At 30.5% G+C, this 27,609-nt stretch overlaps 1 protein-coding gene across 3 annotated transcripts in view; it reads right to left on the bottom strand.

Annotated features, from left to right (window-relative positions):
• Window positions 1-27,609, bottom strand: part of LOC142332850 (uncharacterized) — a 70,641-nt gene that overhangs the window by 1,734 nt on the left and 41,298 nt on the right. For 2 of the 3 annotated variants that reach the window (XM_075379502.1, XM_075379504.1), the window contains 8 exons: window positions 25,873-25,911; window positions 22,828-22,869; window positions 18,867-18,908; window positions 13,843-13,878; window positions 12,087-12,122; window positions 8,282-8,326; window positions 4,947-5,106; window positions 3,641-3,793 (listed from right to left, as the gene is read on the bottom strand). In XM_075379502.1, coding sequence (XP_075235617.1) covers window positions 3,641-3,793; window positions 4,947-5,106; window positions 8,282-8,326; window positions 12,087-12,122; window positions 13,843-13,878; window positions 18,867-18,908; window positions 22,828-22,869; window positions 25,873-25,911 — 553 coding nt within the window. The remainder of the gene's footprint in view (window positions 1-3,640; window positions 3,794-4,946; window positions 5,107-8,281; window positions 8,327-12,086; window positions 12,123-13,842; window positions 13,879-18,866; window positions 18,909-22,827; window positions 22,870-25,872; window positions 25,912-27,609) is intronic. The other variant, XM_075379503.1, reaches the window with a different exon arrangement.

Below are 27,609 nucleotides of genomic sequence, written 5' to 3'. Positions count from 1 at the left end.
CCTAATTATTGATCAAGGTAAATTATTAATGTCTTAAACTATCTCTAAAACTTAAACATCTTTAAAATTTCCTTCTTGATTCTGCTGAAGACACAATCAGGTGACATGAAAGAATGGGTTGGGTGCTGGGAAAGTCAAAAAATTATTTTTATTAGGGATTATCTTATCTTTCTATCAGATCGCAACACTTCTATTATATAATTCTTCTACAATTTAAGCATATCAATTTTACTGTTTAATTTTTTTTTATACATAGTTCATATCGTCCCTTCTTTTTTCTGCATTTCTTCTTTCTAGTTCTTAAGCTAACTTCTCTCCTATTATCTCTTATCCAATTTATGCAATTTATTTCTCACTACATTCAGTTAATTTCTGAGTTATTTTAACTAACTCTCTCCAATATTACTTTTATTTCTACAACCACAAGTATATGATCACTATCGATAAGATTTCCAAATCTCTGGCCTTCTTTTTATTTTTTATACAAGCCTTTTTTATTAGGGTTATTATTAGCCTTTTCCAGTATTTATTATGAACATTTTATTACTTGCATAATCAAGAATCCTTACTCCTCTTTCATTCTGTGTTCTCAGTCATTTCCTTTAGTTTCTTCATATCTTCGTTGTACGTTTGGATGCACTACAGCACCAATTACCCCATTAATATTCTACAACAATGTTTACATTACACTTGGATAATTTTCTGTTACACTTCATAAAGAACTTCAATTGTACCACCATCACATTGATTGGTTGGCATATAAACTTGTATTAAAAATATGTCCTTGGTTCCATACTTAAGTAAAACCTATCCTTTGTACACATTTTCATATTTCTATTTTTTTAGAATTATTCCTACATCATTTCTAACATTTTTATTTTCTGAATTGTAACATCATCCTCTAATAACTTCATTCTTTCTTTCTTATCTCACTTTATTTACTCTTATTTCATTACTATTATCTGATTCCAATTCCATGATGTTCATCTCCCTTTTAAAATTTTCTAACTTCTCTGCTTGCAAAACTCTTTCTACATGGCATATTCATATCTCTTTTCCAGTTTTTTCTGCCTTCTAGATACTGATTACCATAACCAGATCGACAAGATATAATATTTATGGTTATTAATTTTCATTTCAATTAAAATTCGTCACCGTATTAAACTACCAAAAAAAAACAAGGAAAAGTATCCCTATTTATAATCTACCATAAGTCGCTTTCTGTGCTTTATAGTATATATTGTTTCTAATAAGCTGGCTCTCACACTGTATTATGTCCTTGAAAACACCGCAAAAACCTCTCTTAATCATTCTGTTCCACATGTCCCAATTAGTGTAACCGCATTAAAAGTCTTTAACAAAATTAGAAACTGAATATAACTTTTACCTTTAGGGCAAATAATACAAAAAGTAAAAAATAATATAAAATCCTAACACTAAATATTTATACTTCCTTTTTCCACCAGATGACATCCACTAAATAGTTCCTTTTACTTTGTCCATAAACAACTTTAATTCTCTTCAGTATCCTTTGTAAAACTTCCCGTAATTTATACCCTCGCATTTGTAATGACTTTTCAACAATGTCCTTGTCACACAACTGCAGTCTTTTATTTATTAACTGGGGAAAATGCTGTTTTATTCATCGCTAACAAAAAATTTACTAAATGAACCAGTATCAATACTTTCTTTTATAGCTAATGTGGTTATATCTTCCCAACAACATAAATTTTTTGCCATGTATTTAGATAAAAGTCTTTATGGATTATTTAATAATTACCCTTAATTTTATTACTACCATTATTAATGAATAATTTGAATCATCATCTGAATTCAAAATGAGAGCTATACTAGGACCAAGTACTTTTAGCAGCTTCTAAATTGTGCACATGGTTATGAAGAACCTCTTAAAATTTTGTAATGGAATTGCTCACAGTAAGTTTGTACTTAGCATCATTCATGTTTTAAGTAAACGTTTTATATATTAAGCTGTTACATCTACTTTTATTTTCGAATTCATTAATGCAATCTACTTTGAATTGAATTCATGTTCACTACGTTTTTTTGTTTTTATAAAGGATAAACATTCCTGTCACAGCATGTCAACTAATATGATTGATTTTGTTATTCTTTATGTCCTATAACACTTCCGAAAGACTGCTGGAATTTTTTCCTCAGCTTTTATAATAATTAATTTTGCATTTATTTAGAATACATAATGTAAATAGTTCTTTTACGATCAGTCTAAGTACATATCAAGTGAGTACAACAAAAGCAGAAATGCTGAGTGTAAATTACATACATTTTGTTATAACATTTAATAGTCACACATAAAATCTATCATTTTATAATATTAATACTACATAAACTGTGGACTGAAAAATTTTACTAAACTGTACCAACCAAATTCTAATGAACACAGTAACAAATCTTCATCTATGTCCATTGAATGGTATTCGATTAAAGCAAATTTGAAAATGTATTAAGTGGTTTTTTAGAAAAGAATTAGGATAGTACGGTTTAGCGTAATTATACAATGTGATTTAACAGATCAGCACAATTGGCTTGCTATTCGTGTACTATGTAAATAGTTTAAGAACATGTGAAGTGCTAACTCATGAAAGGTTAGAATAAAAAAAAAATTGAACAAGTATAAAAAGTATTTATTTACAGTCTGCACAACTAAACATGACAAGCAGCACCTGAATTAAATATTCCTCGTTCAACTACTGATAATGAGTTAGGGAAACCTTTAAAAATGCATTCTTGCAAACAACTGCAGGAGATTACACAAGAAGATAGGATTAATCATAAGAATTTTACCATCACCATGTTTAATCAGTTAGATGATGACATTTATCTCAATAAATTTGCTCTTTCTCATGAGGCTACTTTTCATTTATTTGGAAAGGTAAATAAACAAATTGTCAGATTCAGGGGCACAAAAACTCACATTTCAATGCTGAGCACAGTCGGGATATTCTAAAACTTAGCGTTGGCAATGTGTGACAAATGACAGGGGTCTGATTGGTACATTTTTCTGTTATGAATGTTATCTAATATATTGGAAAATTTTACTTGTCCTCAGCTTCAACATTTACAACTTAACATCATATTCCAGCAATTTGGCACCCATCAACATCGAGTACCTTTGTTCATAAATTTCTGAAGAACAGATTTCCTGTTAGGTTGATTGGTTGCGGTCAAGTGGTACAACAGCCTGGTCAATTTCAAATATGATTCTGTAGCTTGGATTCAATAATCCCTGAAATTTAATCATCTTTGAATTTAATAATGGATTTTTCTCCGAAGAAAATACTTTTTATAAAATAAAAAACATTACAATGGCTGCAGGTTTGAACTAAAAATATAGCAGTTTTTAAACTTTATTTATGAACTAATTTTTTGCGCTGAACAATTAAACTTCAGTCAGAATGGAAAAATGGAAATTTTTTTTTTTCAATAGCAGTGACCACTTTTATATATAGGTTGTACTATCAAATAAAATAGTTATTTAATTGAGGAAGTCTTTTTTAAATTTTGTTACACAAAATGTATAATGTAAATCATTACAAGTAAAACTTTTGTTATAAAGCTATTAAATATCAGCAAAAGGCTAATCAGATATCTTAAAACTTACAGAATTATAAAATATTCTTTGGTTTAGACAGTATGTTAGACCAACACAGATAGTTCGTGAAGAAAAGTAAGTATTTAATTGATAACCACTGATGGTGAAGTTTAACACTTTGTACTGCAACACTTTGATGTTTTTGTTTTTAAAGACCTGCAACTGAAGTTTTATATATTAGGAATAAATAATTAAAGGATATTTACATAAACATTAATGAAGTCTTAAATAAAGCATTTAAAAAAAAAATTATGATCAGGAAATAAATTTAAAAAAAAAAATACAACAAAAATTACAAAAATATATTTGATTACATATAAAAAATTATTTTTTAAAAAAGCTCATATTTAATTAATATTAATATTAACATTAATAAAAAAGGAAAAAAATTAGAAAAACCCTCTAAAAAGTAAAAATAAGAATTAAATAAAATTGAGAATTTCAAACAAAATAATATAAAAATATAATATATTAACAAATATAAAAATGCACTGATAAGTAAAAAATAAATTATATAAATATCTAATAAATAACGAATAATTAAATGTTAATAATTATTGAATTTAAAAATTAAAAGTAAAGAAAATATTTAGTTTTTTTATAATTTATTTCAAACAACACAACATTTATATTTATAACAATAAAACTTATTCGAAAACATTGTTATAAAAACTGAGCCACGTTTCTATTTAACTAAATATTTTCATTACTTGTAATTGTTTATTTATTAGATATTTATATAATTTATTTTATACGTTTCAGTGCATTTTTATATTTGTTAATATATTATATTTTTTTGTTTAAAATTCTCAATTTGATTTAATTCTTATTTTTTACTTTTTATAGGTTTTTTTCATTTGTTTGAAGAACCTATACACATAATAAGTTATCCACATAATAATAATCCACATAATTTTAAGTTTGTCGTGCCATAAACACAACAGTCTCAAGAAGTACCATAGAAGTAAGTTGTATTTCCAATGAAAAGTAAGGTTGAATAAGAGCAACCATTGATTCAATGATTTACACTTTAATGTTTTAGTTAAATTTCCTTCAACGTAGCAGTCTGTCGAGGGCCAAGCTCTAGGTAAATAGAGAGTTACATATCCCAGCTTATATATATATATATATATATATATGTATATATATATATATATATATATGTGTGTGAGAGAGTGTATGTGTATGCACACGTGCGATTGAAGCAAATAATCCATTTTTTGTAGTTAAAATTTTTCTTTTCCTAAATATTTGTAGTTATAATTTTTACTCTTTTAATTCTACTTATGTATGCTTTAAATAAGTTTTTACTTACAGGGCTATAAAATTTACAAATGTATGAAAAATCTAATTCAAACTGTATATTCTTATTTAGAAATCCATTTAACTTGTGTTCTAAAACGTCATTTAAAATTGGAGTTAAATATTTTATATTACCATTGATTGAGCGTATGCTGTTTATACGTAAAATACATCTGCAAACAAATATAATATGAAAGAAAACTTAGTAAATTATATCATTTTTATTCACCTATAAACACACAAGTTTAGGTTATGATGTATCATGCACAAATATGATTATTATATTTTTGTATGAATTTGTTTTTTTAATACACTTTAAAATATTTAAGTCCTCAAAAATTGAAGTAAATATGTAACTAACATGTACAATCAAAACTGATTAATGTAAAATTCTAATTGCCAATAAGTAACTATAAACTTAGTATAATCAGTAATTTATATGTATACAGGACGTTTCATAATGTTCTTAGGAGTTAGAGTAGCTGAGGCGTAAGCCATAATTGTAACATATCCAGGTATATCATGACGGTTACTATCGTTTCCATAAAAAATAATGGCCCATACACTGCCTCACGAGAGATCGCACAAAAAACGTTTACTTTCGGAGAATCCCGAATGTGTTCCACATAAGCGAGTGGGTTTTCAGTTCCCCAAACTCGCACGTTATAACGGTTTACTTTGCCGCTAATATGGAAAATAGCTTCATCGCTGAAAATGATCTTGTTTAGAAAATCTTCATCTAACATCTTTTCCTGTAACTGTAAACAAAAATCGGGCTTACGTGTTTTATCTCCATCAGCAAGACGCTGGATTAATTGAAAATGGTACGGTTTGCATAATAAACGTTTACGAAGGACTCTCCACACTGTTGTTTTCGGAATTCCTCATTCTTTACCTGCAGCCGCAGTCGATTTTGACGGGCTGCGAATGAAACTTGCACGCACACGTTCGACATTGACTTCTGAGGTTGATGGACGACCGGTTGATTTTCGCTTGCCAAGCAACCGGTTTCACTGAATTGTTTATACCGTGCACGAATTGAATTGTCACTTGTTGGCTCCTTATGAAATTTCAACCGAAACGCACGTTGCACAGAAATTACTGACTTTGACAAAACACAAAACACACTTTGATTCACACAAAACGACTTCTCGCTTCCCATGGCAGCCATTTTCTTTACTGTCGACGCCTAGCGAGCAAATGTCCTAGTATATGTGGAAAAAACTATTTGAATTACTCTTTCGTACAGTACTTGTTTTATTCTTATGAGTTTTTGTTAATGAATTTTCAAAACTCCTTAGAACATTATGAAACGCTCTGCATAAATGAACCCAATTATTACTTTATATCTAACTCCTCCATTTCGTGGATGAATTAAATTTAGATTAATTATTTCCTAAAGTATCAAAATCATTTTTTCATCAAAATTTTTCAAAAGTGAAATAAAATAAGGGGTAAAAATTTGAGAAAAGATGAGAATCTATGTGTAGATTCTGAAGAAATAACATTGAAGAAATGTGTAGATTCTGAATCAGCATGTAGATACTGATGTATGTGTAGAATTTGAAGTCATTACTAAACATAATATTAATTTTTTCCCCACGAAGTTGATGGTTATCATGTTTATTCTAGAAATAAATAAAATAATTTAAAAAAAGAAGAAGGAAATCAAATACCCAACTGAAAATAATAAAAATAAATTAAACTAAAAGACTAAAAAATAAAATTAAAAGAATGTTCATTAAACGTAAGTGATTGCTACTTCCATTTGGGAGTTAAACTAGAAAAGGGTGCTAATTACAAAACAACTAAAAACTTGAAACTAATAGGATAATTCTATTAGATAATAAGCTACTGTTAAGAGATGTTTCTTGCTTACACTAAAAGAAATAGGTACTGATCAATGGGAAATATTGAATCATGAAATATTGGAATTCTGTACATGATAACACCAAAATTCTATGACCACCATTTCAAAATTATTCCTACAAAGACAAAGCTGGACTTAGGTAGATGACATAGTCTCCGTATACTGTGGAATCTAATGGTAATAAAAGGGTAATTCATATCTAAAAGGTAGTTTTTTAACCATATAGAAAAGTAATTTCTTTAATTTCATCCTCAAAGGATCTTTCAATTTATTAAGCGACTGAAACATGAAAATAATACATTTTTGATAGTAACAAGGAATCTGAATTATGAGTGAATATTTACAAGATTATGTTCTTAATTACCTTAGATGTTTTCCAAGTGTTTGAAAGAATTTTAGGAATCTATATATATATATATATATATATATATATATATATACTAACTATGAAGATTTATTTAAAGTTTTACCTTTATACAATAGCCAACAGAATGACACAAGAAATTGTGGTTTCATTTGATTTTTTTTATTTACAGAAAAGCTGGCATTAAAACAACCAACATGTTCAGGAGAAAATTGTAACAAAGATTTATGCTATCATAATCTTTGTACCATGATCGAACTACAAATTAAACTGACTAAATTCAGCGTATGTTTGTTCAAAGAACAGGTACATTGAATATAATTAATACAATTAATAATAATCAATAACATTCATTAAATTGAACTCTAACATAAATATGGTTTTTTAACTTCTCACGGAGAAGTTTTTTGGTTTTTCTTATGCGTTACTTCTTTTTGTGACCGGACCTGCTATAATTATGAACACATCCCCAAAGGAAAATTAGGGGACATTCATTCCTTCACATCGTTTTCATATTTGTTCTGATAATTGATACCAAATTTTCGGTACTGCATGTCACACCTGTTTATATTAGAGCAGACCTCGTGATGTTATCAAGGGACTTTCTTTTGTATGCTGCAAGAACTTATAGAACTAAAACGCTGTATGTTCTTTGGTGTCCTCCCTTCCCCAAAAATCGCATTCAGATGGGGATGTCAATACCCACCCCCACAGGTACGGTTTGAAGCAAACGTCACCAGTTAGGAACTTGGTCAACTCGTACCTCAGTTCTCCATGCTTGCGATGCAATCATCTCTGGAGGTCTAGGGATCAGTCTGTAGATCCATCTACCTTCTTTGACTAATCCCATCTGTCGCGCCAGCTATGAAGAAGGGTTACCTCTGTTACAGATTCCCCAATTATTAACATCAGATCACTCTCTCATCGTCTCAAGAATGTAGCTACTCCTTGAGAAACAACAGAAAAAATGTTGTCACCTACTTCTTTAATCGAATTAGAAATAAACCCTATTCTTTAATGAAATTCAGTAAAGAAAGTGATGTGTGACAGTATATCGAAATCTTTTCTATTTATGTACTATATAATACATTCATTAAAAAAAATTATCACTTACGGGATTGAAAGTTTCTTAATTATTTTTTCTTCTGTTTCTTCAGGCCTGAAACACAAACAAAAATTAATGAGTTAGAATTCTAAACAATACACTGAAATTTTATCTATATAGATGGGGAAATAGCATAATACTCTAGAAAAATTCGTTAATATTCGAGTTATAAAGATGATGAACTGATCTCCAATCACGTTTATAATGAATGCGGTATTTAGTACTTGCTTATTATTCTTTACTGTAATTTTGAATACCATTTATCATAGAAATTACGCAATTAATATATTATTCCTTTTACATTTTTTCACCCGATCCCACTCCACTCGTTTTTTATTAAGATTATCTTTACCACTCCATTTTACATTACTAAAGTCTGTTTGCTTTTAATTTATAAGTGTTACTTAAGGTTTTTGTTTAGTTTTAGAAGTAACAATTTAAGGTAATAAAATATTTATAAAAATGTCATAGGAAAGGCTTGAACTGGTGGTTTTAACATCATCTTATTGGAAGGAGATATACAGGTAGACTAAATTTATGATGGATGGAAGAACAGGAATATCGATAAAACCAAAATTATCAAGAGAGCGACAATAAATGGCCTTTGAGTAGAACTGACATATGGGAGCGACTTCATCAGAATAGTCCATGTTAAACTACGTTCTCAGTGGAATACGTTCTGGCTGGTAGGTTATCCCACGGCCTTAAATAGCATCCGGGAGAACGTGTTCGAGAAACCTTTTATTCTAAGCAACTGAAAAGACCAAGTCATCCTAACTCGGCTGAGAATTGGACACACTAGGCTTACCCATGCCCATTTATTTATTTGTTTTTTGTTTAACCTGAGACATCACCGTTAGATATTGCTTTTTAGGTTGAGATGAATGATTTGAAGCGTGTGTGAAAATGCCATGCATTTTGACATGCCTGACCGGGATTCGAACCCGGGACCTCCGGATGAAAAAACGAAACGCTACCAATCGCGCCGTGGAGTCCGGCTACTCACTTTTATTTTGCTTTCTTCAGCAGAACAGTGAGGCGTGCAATATAAAGCGGTCCGTACACCACTTGCTCATAGATTGCCCATTCTTCGGATCTTTGGGCAAAAATTAGACCTAGATTCAGATGTGAAGTGTTTAATAAAACCGGAAGGAATGCATTAAAACACTGTTGCGATTATTAAAACACTGTTGGGATGAAGAAAGTAATTTAACGGTTTTGCTTGTGTTCATTGTTTTTGGTGTTTATTATTTACGATCATGCAGTTACATTTAAGTCGCTAATGACTATAATTGTTGATGCGACTATAAAAAAAAAAATGTAGCCTTATCTTTGACAGAAGAAAAAGTAATGTTTTTCTAATTCAATTTGACGAGGTGTTGCCACAAAATATAAATATATATATCATTCCTTTAACTTGCTGTAAATGATTATTATACACGTAATTCTTAATGGAAAATTTGTATCCTTGTTTATTTTCAACAATAAACAAATTCCCAGAAGAGAGGAAACAAATTAGATCGAAAGTTTCCAACAACAAGGAGAATCTCAAAAATCCTTCAACCGTGAAGTTCTAAAAGTACTTGTTTTTATTACTTAGACTCTATTTAACGACGTGAAAATTCTTAAAACTATATGAATTTGATGTACTTGGAATTTTAAATGAAATATTTTCTAGGATACCTGTTTACATAAGGGAATAAAAAAATCATTGTGATATTAAAATATATTATATGTTTATTTTTATATAAATTAATGAACCGTTCTGATCAAAGAATGTTGTTTTTTATTCTATAAAATCATCAGTCTACATAAAAACTACCTTAGAACAAAAATTAAAGTTATATGAAGTGAATTTTCAACAACTTAATGTGAGTTAAAACAATCTTAAATGAACTCTACATTGGTGTTAAATGTGCTGAAACAATTTTTAAAACAAGGTCTATTAACTCTTTATTTTGGTATTAATATCATGCTATCACTGTTAATGCGTTCAACAAACGTAGTGGTGTTTTTCAATAAATAAAAAAGTTTTACTTTATTAAAATATCATTAAAATTTAAGTTATGTTATCCGTCGCAGTAGAGTACTTAATCTTTATGGATAATAGACGTTCCAAAATAATTTACTTCTGTAGTCGTTACGAATTGAATAAAACTTTAGAAATTTACGTTAAATTTGACTTAAGTATTTAAAAAGAAGGGTTCCGCAGTAGTCGTTTTTCAATTATTATTTATCAGACTTTTTTTTAATCAGCTACAAGACTAATCGGAGATTGATTAGTTAACAGATGATTGTTAGAAATATTTGTTTGCTTTTATAATTATTTATTATATTTATTTCTTATTGTCATCGATATAAATAAATAAATAAAAAATCAACCATACTTATTAACATGTAATTTTTTAATCGTTTTTTTTTTTGCTGTTTTTAACAATGTTTGTTTTCGACAAATCACAAATGTGTTTTTATTATTATTTATTGAGTTCCATAAAAAAAAAAGTTTCAATATTAATAGCAGTAAAACTGTGGGATCATGGCAAAGACGTACAATGGGTATACTCTCATCTACACAGACGGGTCTGTCTTGGCCGATGGATGTGGTTGTTCTGTTGTTCTTCTGACACCGAGATATTATATAAACTTAATGCCTATTCTTCTGTGTTCTTTTGCGAGGCATTTACTATTTACTCCGCCTTGAAAGTTATCGAAACCCATAGCGATGACAGCTTCCTAGTAATTACAGATTCTAGCAGTGTACTTGACAGCTTGGGCTACAAACGTTCTGAATTCAAGATTATTCATGATATTCTTTCAAGGATAAATAAGACTGTGATACTGGTACGGGTTCCTGGCCATTGTGGCACCCTCGGGAACGAACGGACCGATGAGGCTGCCAAGAGAGCTGCAATAAATGGCATCCGAGTACAATCGACATGTGAGAGAGACTTCATGAGATCAGTCCGTGTAAAATTGCGGGCTCGGTGGAATAGATTCTGGCTTCTGAGTCCTCCCACGGCATTATTCAACATCCGGGAGAATATGCTCGAGAAACTTCTTTCCCCGAGCCACTGAAGAGACCAAGTCATCTTAACTCGGCTAAGGATTGGACACACCAGGCTTACCCACGGTCACCTACTTGGCTGTCCTCAGAAGATCTGTGAGGCTTGCAAGGTCAAATGGTCCGTGTACCACCTGCTCTTTGACTGCCCAATCTTTGGAACCGTCCGACAAAACTTAGACCTGGGCTCGGATATGAAATTTCTATTAAACCAGAACGAAGGAATAAAACGTCTGCTGCGGTTTCTCTCTCACAGTGGATTGAAGAATACGATTTAGTGAATTTTGTCTGATTTATGTATTTTATTTTGTACTTATTGTTGTCACTTGTCTATGTTTGTTATTTATTGTTTTGTATAATACTGCATGATAGTGTTACTGTAGTTGCTAATGACTATAATTGTTGATGCGACTATAAATAAAAGCAAAAAAAAAAAACTGTTTAAATCTGTTCAATCAAATTAGATTTTAAAATGTTATACTTCGACAAATGCTTAATGTTCCCAGAAATAGACCGTTGCCTCACCGTATACTTGAAGTATAAATTCAGCCAAAATATTTTCGTACTAACTAAAAAACAGAGTGTATGTAGACACATATAATGATTGTTTTACTTTGATTTGTATAATGTACATCGTTTAAGAATACTTATGAAGTTAATTTGTTTTCAGCGGACTCCTGATAAACATTTTTTATAAGGTAGAAAAGTAATAGTGTAAATACCTACTTATAATTTTGTTAATATAATACTCACCTTACGTAAAATTTCATTACGTGTGTCGAACCATTACTGAAAAATTATTAAATGATAACTGATTATGAAGGTGAAATACTTATTTCATCAATAACATATGATTTATTTAATTATTAAAAATAATATTTTTTTTACGTTACTCTAAAAAATAGAAAGTGTTTCACATTTCAAAATAAAAATCAATTGGTTTTTTAATCTATAGAAATATACTGCTATGGGTGGAAAACATATGTAAAATTTATAAAACATATTACTAATTGCAGGGTTTACATTGAAATAAAAAATGGTTTGACTAGATAGTGTTAGCAAATATATATTATTACATACGATTTTTTGTTAAAATTTTTAATTAATTATATTATTAAGCTGATAATTGATGAATGTCTTAAAAATAAATTAAATATTAATATCGAATCTACTTCAATCCGAGTCGTGTTGCATAATCATTAAAACTATTGCATTAAAAACAAACGTTAATCAAATAGTATCGTAGATAAGACCGGCAGTGAACACGCACAGGCCACCATAAGTCAAAGAAGATCTTAAATTTTAAGGGCCCATATAATTTCGAAATAGAGTTTTATATTTTATAAATGCAAAAAATCTGTAAAAATATACTTTCGCGTGTTCAGGGATCGACAAGTATATTGAGATAGCACACGTAAAGGTTTCTTGTAAATACAACTTATTAGTATTAAAAAAATTATGATATACAAAATAATAATTCAAATTAAATCAAAATTAATTTTATAAATATTAAGTACCGAAATACACTTCCGATTTCTAAAAAAAACATTTTTTCTCCTCTCCCCGAATCCGGTTCCCGAGTGAGGCATAACATAATCCGGGGGAGTGTCCTTTTATAACTATTAATGCCTGCCTCTAACTCTCAGAATAGGGTTACAAGGTCCAACTATGTCGTTCCTGTTCCCCCACCCTAGGAGCTAGAATTCGGTCTTTATGTCCTGTTTGCTTCAAACGAGAACACCCAAAGGAGTATTCTCGCCGGGACTTTTCTATAAGAGGACGAGAGAGTCCCCGTGCCTCATTTTATTAACTAATATAAACTAAACTGAGTTAACAAATAATATCAATATAAAAATGTACAATTAATACTATTCGTTTTATGGAAATAGTACTTATTCACTTTTTTTTGTCTTCTGTCATTTGACTGGTTTGATGACTTATCCAAGATTCACCGAACAGCTTCTTGTTTTAAACCACTGTTCAGAATGGAATTCCCATGACGCAATCTTTACTAGTTTTTTTCCAGACATTTACTGTGATTACTTTTAGCGCTCACTACACCGAACTCGAAGTTGACAAGTTATTCTGAAGATAAAGTTTAGATAATATGTTACAGTTTTTCAATTTTTAGTTCTTACAGCAGGGAAGTAATGTCGGTTCATACGCCAATAATTGCACAGTAATGGGGAAAGAATATTTCCAACGACTATTAATGTTACATAATACGTATTTTCATTTTTATAAGCACTAACTTGTTTCAATTTTGTCTGTTCATGAGTAACTAGATATTACAACCATAAAAAGTGTAAAATCATTTTTTAAATTATTAATTTTTTTTTTAAATCTGAGGTTGATGTATGGATATGAATGGTACAAGTTTAAATTTTACTAATAAGATTTGCCTAATTCTTTAAGAAAGAAAAATTAATAACAATGCTGTTATAAAATATCTTTTTTCAGAAATTTTCTTGTGTTTAAAAACGATAAATAAACTTATTTATCATCTTACCGTTCATAATAAGCTTCAACAAGATGGCCTTTCATTCTGGAACAAAGAAAAATTAAATACTGTTTTATTTCAAAGAAAACTATCTTGTTGATGAATTACAGAAAAAATTACTATTTGAGAAAGAAAAAACACAGCTTCTTTCAGAACTAGTGACAAAACTTCACGTATAACAACATAATATCATACTACAAACAAGAGGATTGTATTTCCATTGTTATTTAACAGAAAATTACCAATACGTTCTAAAATTCTTTTGAGTAATTTATTCAAAATTATACTAAATGTGATCCTGTTACACTGTAAATATTACTTTTCAATGTATTTAAATAAAAAAGCCTGATAGGACCAGTTTTGGTCAGTGTAGGAGGTAACCACATACAACAAGTTGCAGAAGTTAAATATCTAGGAATATGGATAAACAGGCGTAGGACTTTCTCTACACACGTTCAAGAAACGTACATCAAAGCGGGCAGGATAGTTAAGAGCCTGAGTGCGCTATTAGCGATTGTGGCTGAACCGCGCTCATCAAGATGAAAACTGTTCGCACATGAGACCAACTCGGAGCTTCTCTATGGTGTATCAGTGTTGCCCAAGGCGTTAGATGACCGGTACAGGCGAAGCACGGAACGAGTCCAAAGGCGGGTGGCCCTTCGGCTGGCGTCCGCATATACTTCAGTATCAACAGAAGCTTCGATGGTGATAGCAGGAATTCCTCCGCTGCAGCAGTTAGCCAGGATGAAAAAAAGGGTGGCGGAGGGAGAACGAAGGAGTACGGCTTGGAATGACATGTTCGGGGAGTGGCAAACAAGGTGGGATGCCACTTCCAAAGGACGATGGACGTACCGTCTGGTGACCCTGGTCCGGGAGGGAATTTGGAGAAATTAATTACTGGCTTACCCAGTTTCTGAGCGGCCACGGGGGATTCAGAGCTTACCTGTACGCGAGGCGAAGAGCCGAAAACGAAGACTGCCCTTACTACGGGGAGATCGACACTCCTGATCATGTCGTTTTTCAGTGCTACAGAGGGGGGATACAAAGACGAGACATAGAAGGCAAAGTGGGCCCAATTGACGCTGACAGTGTTGTGGACAGAATGTTGTCCGACGAGAAGGAATATCAGGAAATAACTAATTACATCTGAGCTGTGCTACGGAGAAAGGAGAAGGTGGCGAGTGGTGAAGGACAACCCCACATGGAGTCGCCCTCTGTCTGGGTTTGCTTGAATTGGCGTCGGCGAGGAAGTGGGTGGGGAGGAGTCTGGATCGTCTCATCCGCCAAAGAATTTTGTAAAAGTAAGAAGACTGGGTTAAAACTGAAAAGATCCGTACCGGCAGGGGGCCAGAAATAGTAAACCCTGTAGCACAAAGAAAAGACCCAAACCAGCAGGGGAGGCCAGTAATGACATCTCCTCTTTGAGTGGGCAATAAAACAAAAAGATCCAACCGGTGGCCGGACCAAGGGTCGTTTGTGTTCAAATGACACTCCCCTGTATTGAGCCATGCTTAATTGTTGATCCAATGCAGGGGTGAAATTATGTTTTCAAATAAAAATTTTAATAACCTTTAAAAATGATGTCTATCATAAAGTAATGTATTGAGAGTAAATTATTTGACAAAATTTTAATAAAAAAATCTTACTACATTTTGGGTAAAAGAAATGATTTGCTGTGCGTTTTTAAGAAACATATGTTTTACCCAAGTTATATCAGTTACTGAACTAATAAGTGAAATAAACTTACCAACAAAATGACATACATGTTCTGCAGCATTTACGAGTATTTTATTTCTTGGTTTACCACAAAATATTTCAGAAATAGATATCTGATATTTTCTTCATAAATAAAAGTAAAATTCGGGACAGAGTGATCAAAGTTAACAGAAAGTAGTAACTATTAAAAGAAGTTTATCCTAAATTGGTATTAAAAAAAAGAATGAAAAAACTATTATTGAATAACATATTGAAAATTGGTGAATTCACTTAATAAAGAATTGAACACCAGCGATAAAGAATAGATGAAGAAAAGCTCCATTAGAAATAGGTATATATTCTGTTGCTTTTCAACTTGTACATAGAAAAAAGAATACAGGAATTGAAGGAAAAATGTGATAACGAAGTAACTGTCAAGGAGAAAAGCTAAATTTGTTGTGATTCGCTAACACTTTATTCTTTAAAAAGAACCCAAAACCATTGGTTAAAGGTAATAACGAACAGTACATGTTCACTGCTATGAGAAAGATTTTATTTAAAAGCAAATAAGACCGAACAAAGATAATGTAATTTAATAAAACTGTTAGTAATAAGCATTTAAAAATTCTTGCAAGTAAACATAATATTATATTTTACTACTAGAATTTTTAAATCAGAAAAATGAAAAAGAAGAATAAAGTAATATAGTGACTGAAATGAGACTAGGATCCTAGACGAAGGAGGCTTCCAAGGAAAAAAACAGTATGAAATCTAATAAAGCTATCACAGTCAGAAGATTTTCTTAAAAATAAGTTTATTGATAACTCTAGACATCGATTTGACAAAAGAGCCTTTGCCAACTGTCTTTGACAACCTTGAACCTCAGGGTAACAGCAGGGAGAACTTTGACCTAGAGTACATTGTGAACTGTAGTGTCCGCTTTCAAACACCACAGAGGTCTCCTGGGATAGCACAATGCACAAGATGACAGCAATATGGGCAAACAAAGATCAATTGCATGCGGCCATACATAAGCATAGAACCGTGGACTGTGCCAAAAAGGATAATACTACTCCGACAATATGTGCGCTCTGCCATTCGGATCATCCTCCAAATTTTAAGGGATGTAGACTGTACAAAGTGATCTTGGAACGGAAGGAAAGGCAAAGACTTATTTATGTGAGGAAAAATACTCCTCCTTCAGGATCGCAAGCGGGATCATTTGACATCAGTGAAAGAAGCAGCTTTCCTTCATTGAATCGAAGGTCGCAAGAGAACTCGTTCTTTTGATCTTCCCCGATCTTATGCCGTGGTTACAGACAGCAACAACATTGATGATCCTGGTGGCAAAGATAAAATAGATAACTTATTAGCTAACTCTGAATTCTTAGTACGATATATTTATAGTCTGATAAGCCCGATAAGTCTACTAACAAATGTTATTAACAAGATTTTTTATTGGCGAGATTTTTAAGAATTATGATCTGGAATGTCAATGGGCTGGTGAGTTGAAGGGAGGAATTGGAGGCAATGATAGTTACGGAGTTTTTAGACATCATACAAATTCCAAAATGCATTTTACTGACCGTAACTACTTCTGTGTTAGAGGTTACAAGATCTACTCTACTTATCATCCAGATAGATGGTAGAGCACATAGTGGCACTGCGGGTATGGTTAAGACACTTTAAGGTATCACCTGCTTCCAGGTTTCAGCACGGACTATATTCAAGCAACCTAGATTGAAATATTGGAGTGGCTTGGACCAGTCATATTATTTGCAGTATATTGCCCTTCTTGCCATGCGATTACAAATGCCTTTTATCAAAATTTTTCGTCACTTTCGGTCTTCGTTTTATTGTGGGGGTGGGTGACTGGAACGTAAAGCATGTACTCATGGGATCTCGGCTCATAACGACTCGAGGGAGGACCTTGAAGGATACTATTGACAACCTGCAGATGAATGTAATTTTTGGACTACAGCCTATATACTGTACTAGTCCTACAGATGTAATGAAGGTACCTGACTTATTAATGTTTTATGTCATCTTGGGAGTTTCTCTCTTTTACACCAATGTTGAGAATAATTATGATTGCTCATCCGATCATTCACCAGTTCTGCTGATCGGTAGAATGATGGTTATAAAGAAGAAGGAACGCCCATTACTGCATAATAATGACACTGATAGGGAATCATATCGAAACTGGATGGAGGACAGGCTGCTTGCAGCAGTTATTTTGAAATGCCCAAATGACATAAATGGGGCAACCCAGTGACTGACCTTGATTATGCATGAACCAGCTTGGTGTTCGAATCCCGACAGGGAGCATGGTGGTTGGGAAGGCACAGGGTAGTGACCAAGGTAGGTAATGAATTTTACTGCCACTAAAAGAAGATTTCAGAGAAGGTGGCAATTATACAGTCAGCCTGAGAATAGAACAGCTGTGAATAATGAATAAGTATGCTCGTAAGATAAAAAAGCTGATAAAGACTATCAAGAGCAAGACTCTTGCTCTTTGAGTAAGAGTAAGTAGAACTTAAAGCTCTTGCTTTAAGTTCAAAGTATGTACTTAAACTTAATATGCATGAAAACTAATTGGCGGTTAACCATTTGGATGATAGTGAATATGTGATATGACTAAAGAAACTGCATGTACTGGATCTAGAGGCTGTTGTGTGTTGAATATCATCATTTTGTTTCTGAAATTTTTCTGGTACTATTTATGAATTATTTGAATTTAGTAATATGAATTCTTTTGGTATGATGTTTATGAACAGTTTAAGTATCGTGGTTTTTAACTTTGTTTCTTACATGTGAGAAGTGTTAATTTGTTATATGTCTTCTTTTTTTCTCGTTGATTGACTTGTGACAATCTTTTTTATACTCAATTGCTTGTTCTCACGTGTTAACCAGTTAATTTTACTTTTTTCAGTACCTATGTTAAGTTATGTTACAATTTAACATTTTTTTGTTCTTAACAGTTAATCTTAAAATAGTTAGTTCGTTGTTTGATTTAGTTATATTTTTATTTGTTATAATTTTTTTGTATTATACTGTTTTTAAACCTTTTATATTATTTTGAAAGGTATCACTGGATGCCTCCCTTTCATGTCATTATTACACTATAGTTTACTTATAGTTTAATTGTTCAAGAAATTGATTGTAAATAAAGCAATACAAATAAAAAAATAAGTTTGCAGTGTGTAGTGAAACACAGATGATACGTAAAAATTAAAACAAAAATAGAAATTTTTGAAATGCGGTGTTAAAGAAAAATGATTAAAATTAGGTTACATATAAAATGATCACATGGTTATAGCATACAAATAAATACTTACATTACATATTTAACATCACCATAATATGGACTTACATAATCCCTGAAACAGAAATATTCCAAGATAAAAATTATAATAATATTTGTTTATATCTCTTTAATTCCAGATGGTTCCACAGCATCTGTAACATCTTCTGGAATAAAATCTTTGAAATTGAAGGGTGTGAAATAAAGAAATCTATTAACATTATATTACATCCAACATTAATTAACTTACACATTTGATCTGTCTACTGTTTAAAAAACCTGCAATGAATTTCCAGGCTATGCCAGTCAAGTTATGTAATTCATTTTTGAATTATAGCATTTGTAAAACAATGACCAAAATTTTTAATATTAGTATATTAGCATCACAATTTGGAAAAAATATTTTTGACCTTTTGAAATTTGAGGGGTCATGGATCAGAGGGCTTTTATTAATGATTTAAATACTCCCTAAAATATAAGTTATTAAAAATGTGGGAGTTCACCATCAGGGGAGGGGTATTAAGTTATTTTAATGATTATTATTTAACAAAATAAATTACAAAATTTTTTTTCCATTTTGAGGGCTCCTATACTCAAGGGGAAACATTTGAGTAAAATTAATTTTTAAGAAAATAAATCTCTAAGTGGCGATAAAAATGCTAAAAACTTTAAAATTGTTTAAAAAGTACAAAGATACAACCATAATTCTAAATAAACAGCTGTAATTTTCTAAAGAAAGGTGGTTATAATTTTTAGCTAATTTTTTTTTTTTTTTTTTTTAATAAAATGTGAAGACTAAGGGCTATCAAAAATTCAAGATTTTTACATTTTGATTGTAATTGGTAACTTTAAAGATGGATTTTAATTAAAAATAAATTTTAAACTAATTTTTTTTAATTAAACAAAATATTTTTTTGTTATCACAGACCAATAGAACGGGATGGGAAAAATCTATTATAATAGTTTGAAGACCTATTGATGTAGTAAATCTTTATCCAATAAAGATTGTTTTCATTTCTAAGCAAATATAGCTAATGAAGGAAAATGAAGTCATCTTTTGGGTGTGAATATTAAATAAACTTGTTTTTATTATTTGTGATGTTGATAAAAAAAAAAAAACTGAACTTTTGTAAGAAAATTTTTTTTGGCCAAAACAACCCCCTACTCTTTTTTCAATTACAAAAAATTTAATAATTATTTCCCCCTTCCTGAAGGTTGTAGTTGTTTAAGTTTGAAGAAAATCTGTCATTGGGGTCAAAAGACCAAATTCAAGAATTTAAAAATTCTTGCAAGTAAACATAATATAATATTTTACTACTAGAATTTGTAAATCGGAAAAATGAAAAAGATGAATAAAGTAATATAGTGACTGAAATGAGACTAGGATCCTAGACGAAGGAGGCTTCCAAGAAAAAAACCAGTATGAAATCTAATAAAGCTATCACAGTCAGAAGATTTTCTTAAAAATAAGTTTATTGATAACTCTAGACATCGATTTGACAAAAGAGCCTTTGCCAACTGTCTTTGACAACCTTGAACCTCAGGGTAACAGCAGGGAGAACTTTGACCTAGAGTACATTGTGAACTGTAGTGTCCGCTTTCAAACACCACAGAGGTCTCCTGGGATAGCACAATGCACAAGATGACAGCAATATGGGCAAACAAAGATCAATTGCATGCGGCCATACATAAGCATAGAACCGTGGACTGTGCCAAAAAGGATAATACTACTCCGACAATATGTGCGCTCTGCCATTCGGATCATCCTCCAAATTTTAAGGGATGTAGACTGTACAAAGTGATCTTGGAACGGAAGGAAAGGCAAAGACTTATTTATGTGAGGAAAAATACTCCTCCTTCAGGATCGCAAGCGGGATCGTTTGACATCAGTGAAAGAAGCAGCTTTCCTTCATTGAATCGAAGGTCGCAAGAGAACTCGTTCTTTTGATCTTCCCCGATCTTATGCCGTGGTTACAGACAGCAACAACATTGATGATTCTGGTGGCAAAGATAAAATAGATAACTTGACAGCTAACTATGAATTCTTAGTACGATATATTTATAGTCTGATAAGCCCGATAAGTCTACTAACAAATGTTATTAACAAGATTTTTTATTGGCGAGATTTTTAAGAATTATGATCTGGAATGTCAATGGGCTGGTGAGTTGAAGGGAGGAATTGGAGGCAATGATAGTTACGGAGTTTTTAGACATCATACAAATTCCAAAATGCATTTTACTGACCGTAACTACTTCTGTGTTAGAGGTTACAAGATCTACTCTACTTATCATCCAGATAGATGGTAGAGCACATAGTGGCACTGCGGGTATGGTTAAGACACTTTAAGGTATCACCTGCTTCCAGGTTTCAGCACGGACTATATTCAAGCAACCTAGATTGAAATATTGGAGTGGCTTGGACCAGTCATATTATTTGCAGTATATTGCCCTTCTTGCCATGCGATTACAGATGCCTTTTATCAAAATTTTTCGTCACTTTCGGTCTTCGTTTTATTGTGGGGGTGGGTGACTGGAACGTAAAGCATGTACTCATGGGATCTCGGCTCATAACGACTCGAGGGAGGACCTTGAAGGATACTATTGACAACCTGCAGATGAATGTAATTTTTGGACTACAGCCTATATACTGTACTAGTCCTACAGATGTAATGAAGGTACCTGACTTATTAATGTTTTATGTCATCTTGGGAGTTTCTCTCTTTTACACCAATGTTGAGAATAATTATGATTGCTCATCCGATCATTCACCAGTTCTGCTGATCGGTAGAATGATGGTTATAAAGAAGAAGGAACGCCCATTACTGCATAATAATGACACTGATAGGGAATCATATCGAAACTGGATGGAGGACAGGCTGCTTGCAGCAGTTATTTTGAAATGCCCAAATGACATAAATGGGGCAACCCAGTGACTGACCTTGATTATGCATGAACCAGCTTGGTGTTCGAATCCCGACAGGGAGCATGGTGGTTGGGAAGGCACAGGGTAGTGACCAAGGTAGGTAATGAATTTTACTGCCACTAAAAGAAGATTTCAGAGAAGGTGGCAATTATACAGTCAGCCTGAGAATAGAACAGCTGTGAATAATGAATAAGTATGCTCGTAAGATAAAAAAGCTGATAAAGACTATCAAGAGCAAGACTCTTGCTCTTTGAGTAAGAGTAAGTAGAACTTAAAGCTCTTGCTTTAAGTTCAAAGTATGTACTTAAACTTAATATGCATGAAAACTAATTGGCGGTTAACCATTTGGATGATAGTGAATATGTGATATGACTAAAGAAACTGCATGTACTGGATCTAGAGGCTGTTGTGTGTTGAATATCATCATTTTGTTTCTGAAATTTTTCTGGTACTATTTATGAATTATTTGAATTTAGTAATATGAATTCTTTTGGTATGATGTTTATGAACAGTTTAAGTATCGTGGTTTTTAACTTTGTTTCTTACATGTGAGAAGTGTTAATTTGTTATATGTCTTCTTTTTTTCTCGTTGATTGACTTGTGACAATCTTTTTTATACTCAATTGCTTGTTCTCACGTGTTAACCAGTTAATTTTACTTTTTTCAGTACCTATGTTAAGTTATGTTACAATTTAACATTTTTTTGTTCTTAACAGTTAATCTTAAAATAGTTAGTTCGTTGTTTGATTTAGTTATATTTTTATTTGTTTTAATTTTTTTGTATTATACTGTTTTTAAACCTTTTATATTATTTTGAAAGGTATCACTGGATGCCTCCCTTTCATGTCATTATTACACTATAGTTTACTTATAGTTTCATTGTTCAAGAAACTGATTGTAAATAAAGCAATACAAATAAAAAAATAAGTTTGCAGTGCTTAGTGAAACACAGATGATACGTAAAAATTAAAACAAAAGTAGAAATTTTTGAAATGCGGTGTTAAAGAAAAATGATTACAATTGGTTACATATAAAATGATGACTTGGTTATAGCATACAAATAAATACTTACATTACATATTTAATATCACCAAAATGTGGACCCATATAATCCCTAAAACAGAAATATTCCAAGATAAAAATTATAATAATATTTGTTTATATCTCTTTACTTCCTGATGGTTACACAGCATCTGTAACATCTTCTGGAATAATATCTTTGAAATTGTAGGGTGTGAAATAAAGAAATCTATTAACATTATATTATATCCAACATTAATTAACTTACACATTTGATCTGTCTACTGTTTAAAAAACCTGCAATGAATTTCCAGGCTATGCCAGTCAAGTTATGTAATTCATTTTTGAATTATAGCATTTGTAAAACAATGACTAAAATTTTTAATGTTAGTATATTAGCATCACAATTTGTAAAAAATATTTTTGACCTTTTGAAATTTGAGAGGTCATGGATCAGAGGGCTTTTATTAATGATTTAAATACTCCCTAAAATATAAGTTATTAAAAATGTGGAAGTTCACCATCAGGGGAGGGGTATTAAGTTATTTTAATGATTATTATTTAACAAAATAAATTACAAAATTTTTTTTCCATTTTGAGGGCTCCTATACTCAAGGGGAAACATTTGAGTAAAATTAATTTTTAAGAAAATAAATCTCTAAGTGGCGATAAAAATGTTAAAAACTTTAAAATTGTTTAAAAAGTACAAAGATACAACCATAATTCTAAATAAACAGCTGTAATTTTCTAAAAAAAGGTGGTTAAAATTTTTAGCTAATTTTTTTTTTTTTTTTTTTTTTTAATAAAATGTGAAGACTAAGGGCTATCAAAAATTCAAGATTTTTACATTTTGATTGTAATTGGTAACTTTAAAGATGGATTTTAATTCAAAATAAATTTTAAACTAATTTTTTTTAATTAAACCAGTATTTTTTTGTTATCACAGACCAATAGAACGGGATAGGCAAAATCTATTATAGTAGTTTGAAGACCTATTAATGTAGTAAATCTTGATCCAATAAAGATTGTTTTCATTTCTAAGCAAATATAGCTAAAGAAGGAAAATGAAGTCATCTTTTGGGTGTGAATATTAAACAAATTTGTTTTTATTATTTGTGATGTTGATAAAAAAAATACTGAACTTTTGTAAGAAAAATTTTTGCTAAAGTGCCAACTAAATATTTGAAATTTTTTTCGGCCAAAACAACCCCAAACTCTTTTTTCAATTAGAAAAAAATTAATAATTATTTCCCCTTCCTGAAGGTTGTAGTTGTTTAAGTTTGAAGAAAATCTGTCATTGGGGTCAAAAGACCAAATTCAGGCTGGTATACATAATTACATACTTATATATGTAAATATGCACAAAGTGTCGGTCCGACAAAAAAAAATGTTTTGGACTTGAAAGCATTAGAATAAAGATATTTTATGGAAATTATATACGATTTATTTGAATCTATATTTTTTTTTTGTAAAATTTTATTTATGTAAGATTGTGTCTCTTAAGGCACAAGAAGATAAATTTAAAAATATTTTTTTTGACTGATCTATATAATTTCCCATTACAGCACAAGTTCTTACAGCAGTATATACCGCTATAATCGGGTAAGTACAAAAAATATTTATGCACATATTGTTTTGGGAAAATTATTCTCCATAAACATAGAAATATCAAAATCTGAACACTGAAGCAGGTTTAAAAAAACACATTCAAACTTAAATAATAATTAAAAACAAATTTCAAATGTAAATAAAGTCACATAGAAAAAATTTAATTAGAAGTATTTTTGTAAACTATAAATCCAGATAACTTAATATAACAAAGATCGCAAATTAGGAAGCGGTGTTAAATATACAGAATTAATGGCTGATAGCAATATAAAAAATACGCAGTATTTGCAAAAGATTGAAATTAACTAAGAATTATTGTCTTGATTAAAACAATGATCCTGTTACGAAGAGAGATCCAGTTCCCACATGACCTTTTGATGTTTTACTTTTTGTGTCATGACGAAGCTACAGCCAAATGGATTTCACAGTTTTAATAACATTTTTCAGTAAGGACCTTTGTAGTTGAAAAATATACCTCATGATTCTTCATGAAATTTTCCATTTCAAATGGTATCTGCTTTTTTTCTAAGATAGGGTGCAATGAAATGGTTCAGAAGAGGGGAAGCGGAAGTTTTTTTCGCCAAACGATAATAAATAATGCATAATAGTAGTGGCTTTAGTCATAATTTTAGTTATATTTACAGTATATCAATACTTGCTATCAATATAAATATGTACACAAAATTAGTCACAAACTTACAATTATAATGACAATTTTCTTAAGTACTATTCTTATGCTTATCATAAAATTCATTATAACTGAAGCGCTATATTGAAAAAAAAATGATTTTCTAATTTGATTGAGAAGGCTTGGGAGCTAGAGGCCCTTGCTGCAAGAGAGTTAGTTGTAACTCCCAGATAGCTTTTCTTTTTTATTTCTTTTTTTGTAGGTTGTAATTTGAAAAAGATCGATTCAAATATCAATATTTCTTATTTTTAGTCATTTATGGACCAAAAAAAGAGGCCTTTTAGGGATCAAGGAAAACTATAACTTTTGATCACCATCATGTTTTTTTAATACTTTCTGAAGTAGAATACACTTTAAATAATAACAGTCTACAAATCAGCCTTTGATACATTATTACTACTTTATTTTTCATCATTTACAAAAACATTCAGGAGATAGTCATATAAATTGAATTATTAGTACTTCAGTTGACCATTGAATAAGATATTAGAAGTCAAACAACAAAAGGAAATCTACTATACTTTGTTATATAATTTAATTAGTTGATCTGACTTAAGCTTTAGAGATATAAACAACATAGATTGCAAAGATGTATTCAGGCTCAGTTTCAATAAGTATAAGTACGCAAATCAGGCAAATGCTCAGACATTCATACAAAACTTGCATGAAGAAAAATAGAATACGTTAGGCCAAGTAGTTTTACAGAGAAAGTAAAATTAATTTATAAAAATTAACACCATAGAGATTGGAAATAAAACATTACTTAAAATAGATTATTAAGGCTGTATTATAGCTACATACCTCGAATCACTTTCTATTTTTGGTGAAAAGGGAGTATTTCTGAAAAAACACATGAAAAAATATTAAAATGAAACATAATAAATAAAATGTGACGATTTTTTTCTTTTTTATTGACAAAATTAATTTATAACTGTATTGGAAGATGAAGTTAGAGAGTATGAAGCAGAATTTAGTTGTAAAAGAAACATATGAATAGTGAACAAACCAGTCACTTGTTTGTGACCGTAATAAAAAAATATATGCAGTGATAAAATAGAGGAATTATTCAAATCATTGCTAATAAACTAAATTCTAGTTACCTTTTGTGATATAGACACTATTATTCTAGGAAAGAAAACATATTCTGTTAGAAATTGAATTTAATAACTATTGAATATCAATCTGCAATAGTTAAAATAAATAAGTAAATGATAAGTTATTTATTATATCATAAATAATTCTGTCAGTTTTAATCTATTACCTTTTTAAATTAAAAAAAAAACACAATTAAAATCTTTAAAGTTTCTTACACAAAACCTGTTTCATATTTTGTCTACTTTAATTCTTGTTTCAATAAAATCTTTTATATTAAATGACCCATTAGTAAATAAATTAATTAAAAAAAAACTGCTTAAGCTAGATGATTAAGGAAAAAGCCTGTACTAAAATTCTAAAAAAATTTATTTTATAAACGTAGTTTAGAATTCTGTAATTACTTAATTTTCATTACATCAACCATGCAGCTTAAAAACAACTTCAACTAAGTCCTATGTTATAAAACTGTTTAGTCAAAAAGAGGACAGCTCTGTATCCACTTAAAAAAAAAAACAAAAACAATAAATAAAAACAAAAAACAAAAATTGCAAGAAATTTTATTTCAAATTTTTACCTTAAGGTTAATCTGCAGTTGCTAAATAAACAATTTTTACTAAAAGGGAGAGGATTGAATTTTTACTCTTAATCTCTCTTTATTTTTAGTGCATCATGAGCGAGTGGGTGTTAAAATCTATATATTTATGAATAGAAGGCAGTTTTCTACATAATTTGACTAAAGTTGTAAGTAACAAGCTATGAAAAACTAAATTGTATGAATTGTTGTGTGTGGTTAAAAATAAGTCCAATTTACAAATATCTTTAAAAAAAATGTTACAATTAATTTATCCCACACAAAGAGAAAAAAGACACAGATCAATATAATGTACTGAAATTCAAAAAAATATTGAGAAACTAACAAAATTAAATATTTATATAATTCTAATTTATTAGTTTAATAACATAAAAAATAAGACATTGATAATAACAATCAATAAAATGCTGTAAATTATTTTTAGATTTGAAAATGATTGATAAATAAATGGAATAGAATTAGTGGAGCCACATTATTTTTGTCTACACCAACTAGAAAATTTTGCCCCCATTATTTCCCATGAATTATGAAATGGTATTAATCCTCATCCTCAGATATACTATAATGAAATCAACTGCATTGTAAATAAATTTAAAATGAAGGTAAATTACTTAAACAATGGAAAATATGCATTGGAGACCATTCCTTTTATAACAAATAACTCCAAGCCATAGTTATCATAAAATAATATTTCACAATACACATAACAGATAAAACCGTTCTAATGGTTTTAAATTAACTCTTAAATTACTCTGTCAGTGAGGTTTAAAGTAACATTTCTTAAAATTGAAAACACTTGTATTCGGTGCTGCCTTATTTAATATGAGAAATAATAAATTTAAGAATTATTT

Source organism: Lycorma delicatula, chromosome 12 (genome assembly GCF_047948215.1).
Source record: "Lycorma delicatula isolate Av1 chromosome 12, ASM4794821v1, whole genome shotgun sequence".
In the NCBI taxonomy this organism is placed as follows: Eukaryota; Metazoa; Arthropoda; class Insecta; order Hemiptera; family Fulgoridae; genus Lycorma; species Lycorma delicatula.
This window is presented reverse-complemented; position numbering and strand designations above follow the sequence as displayed.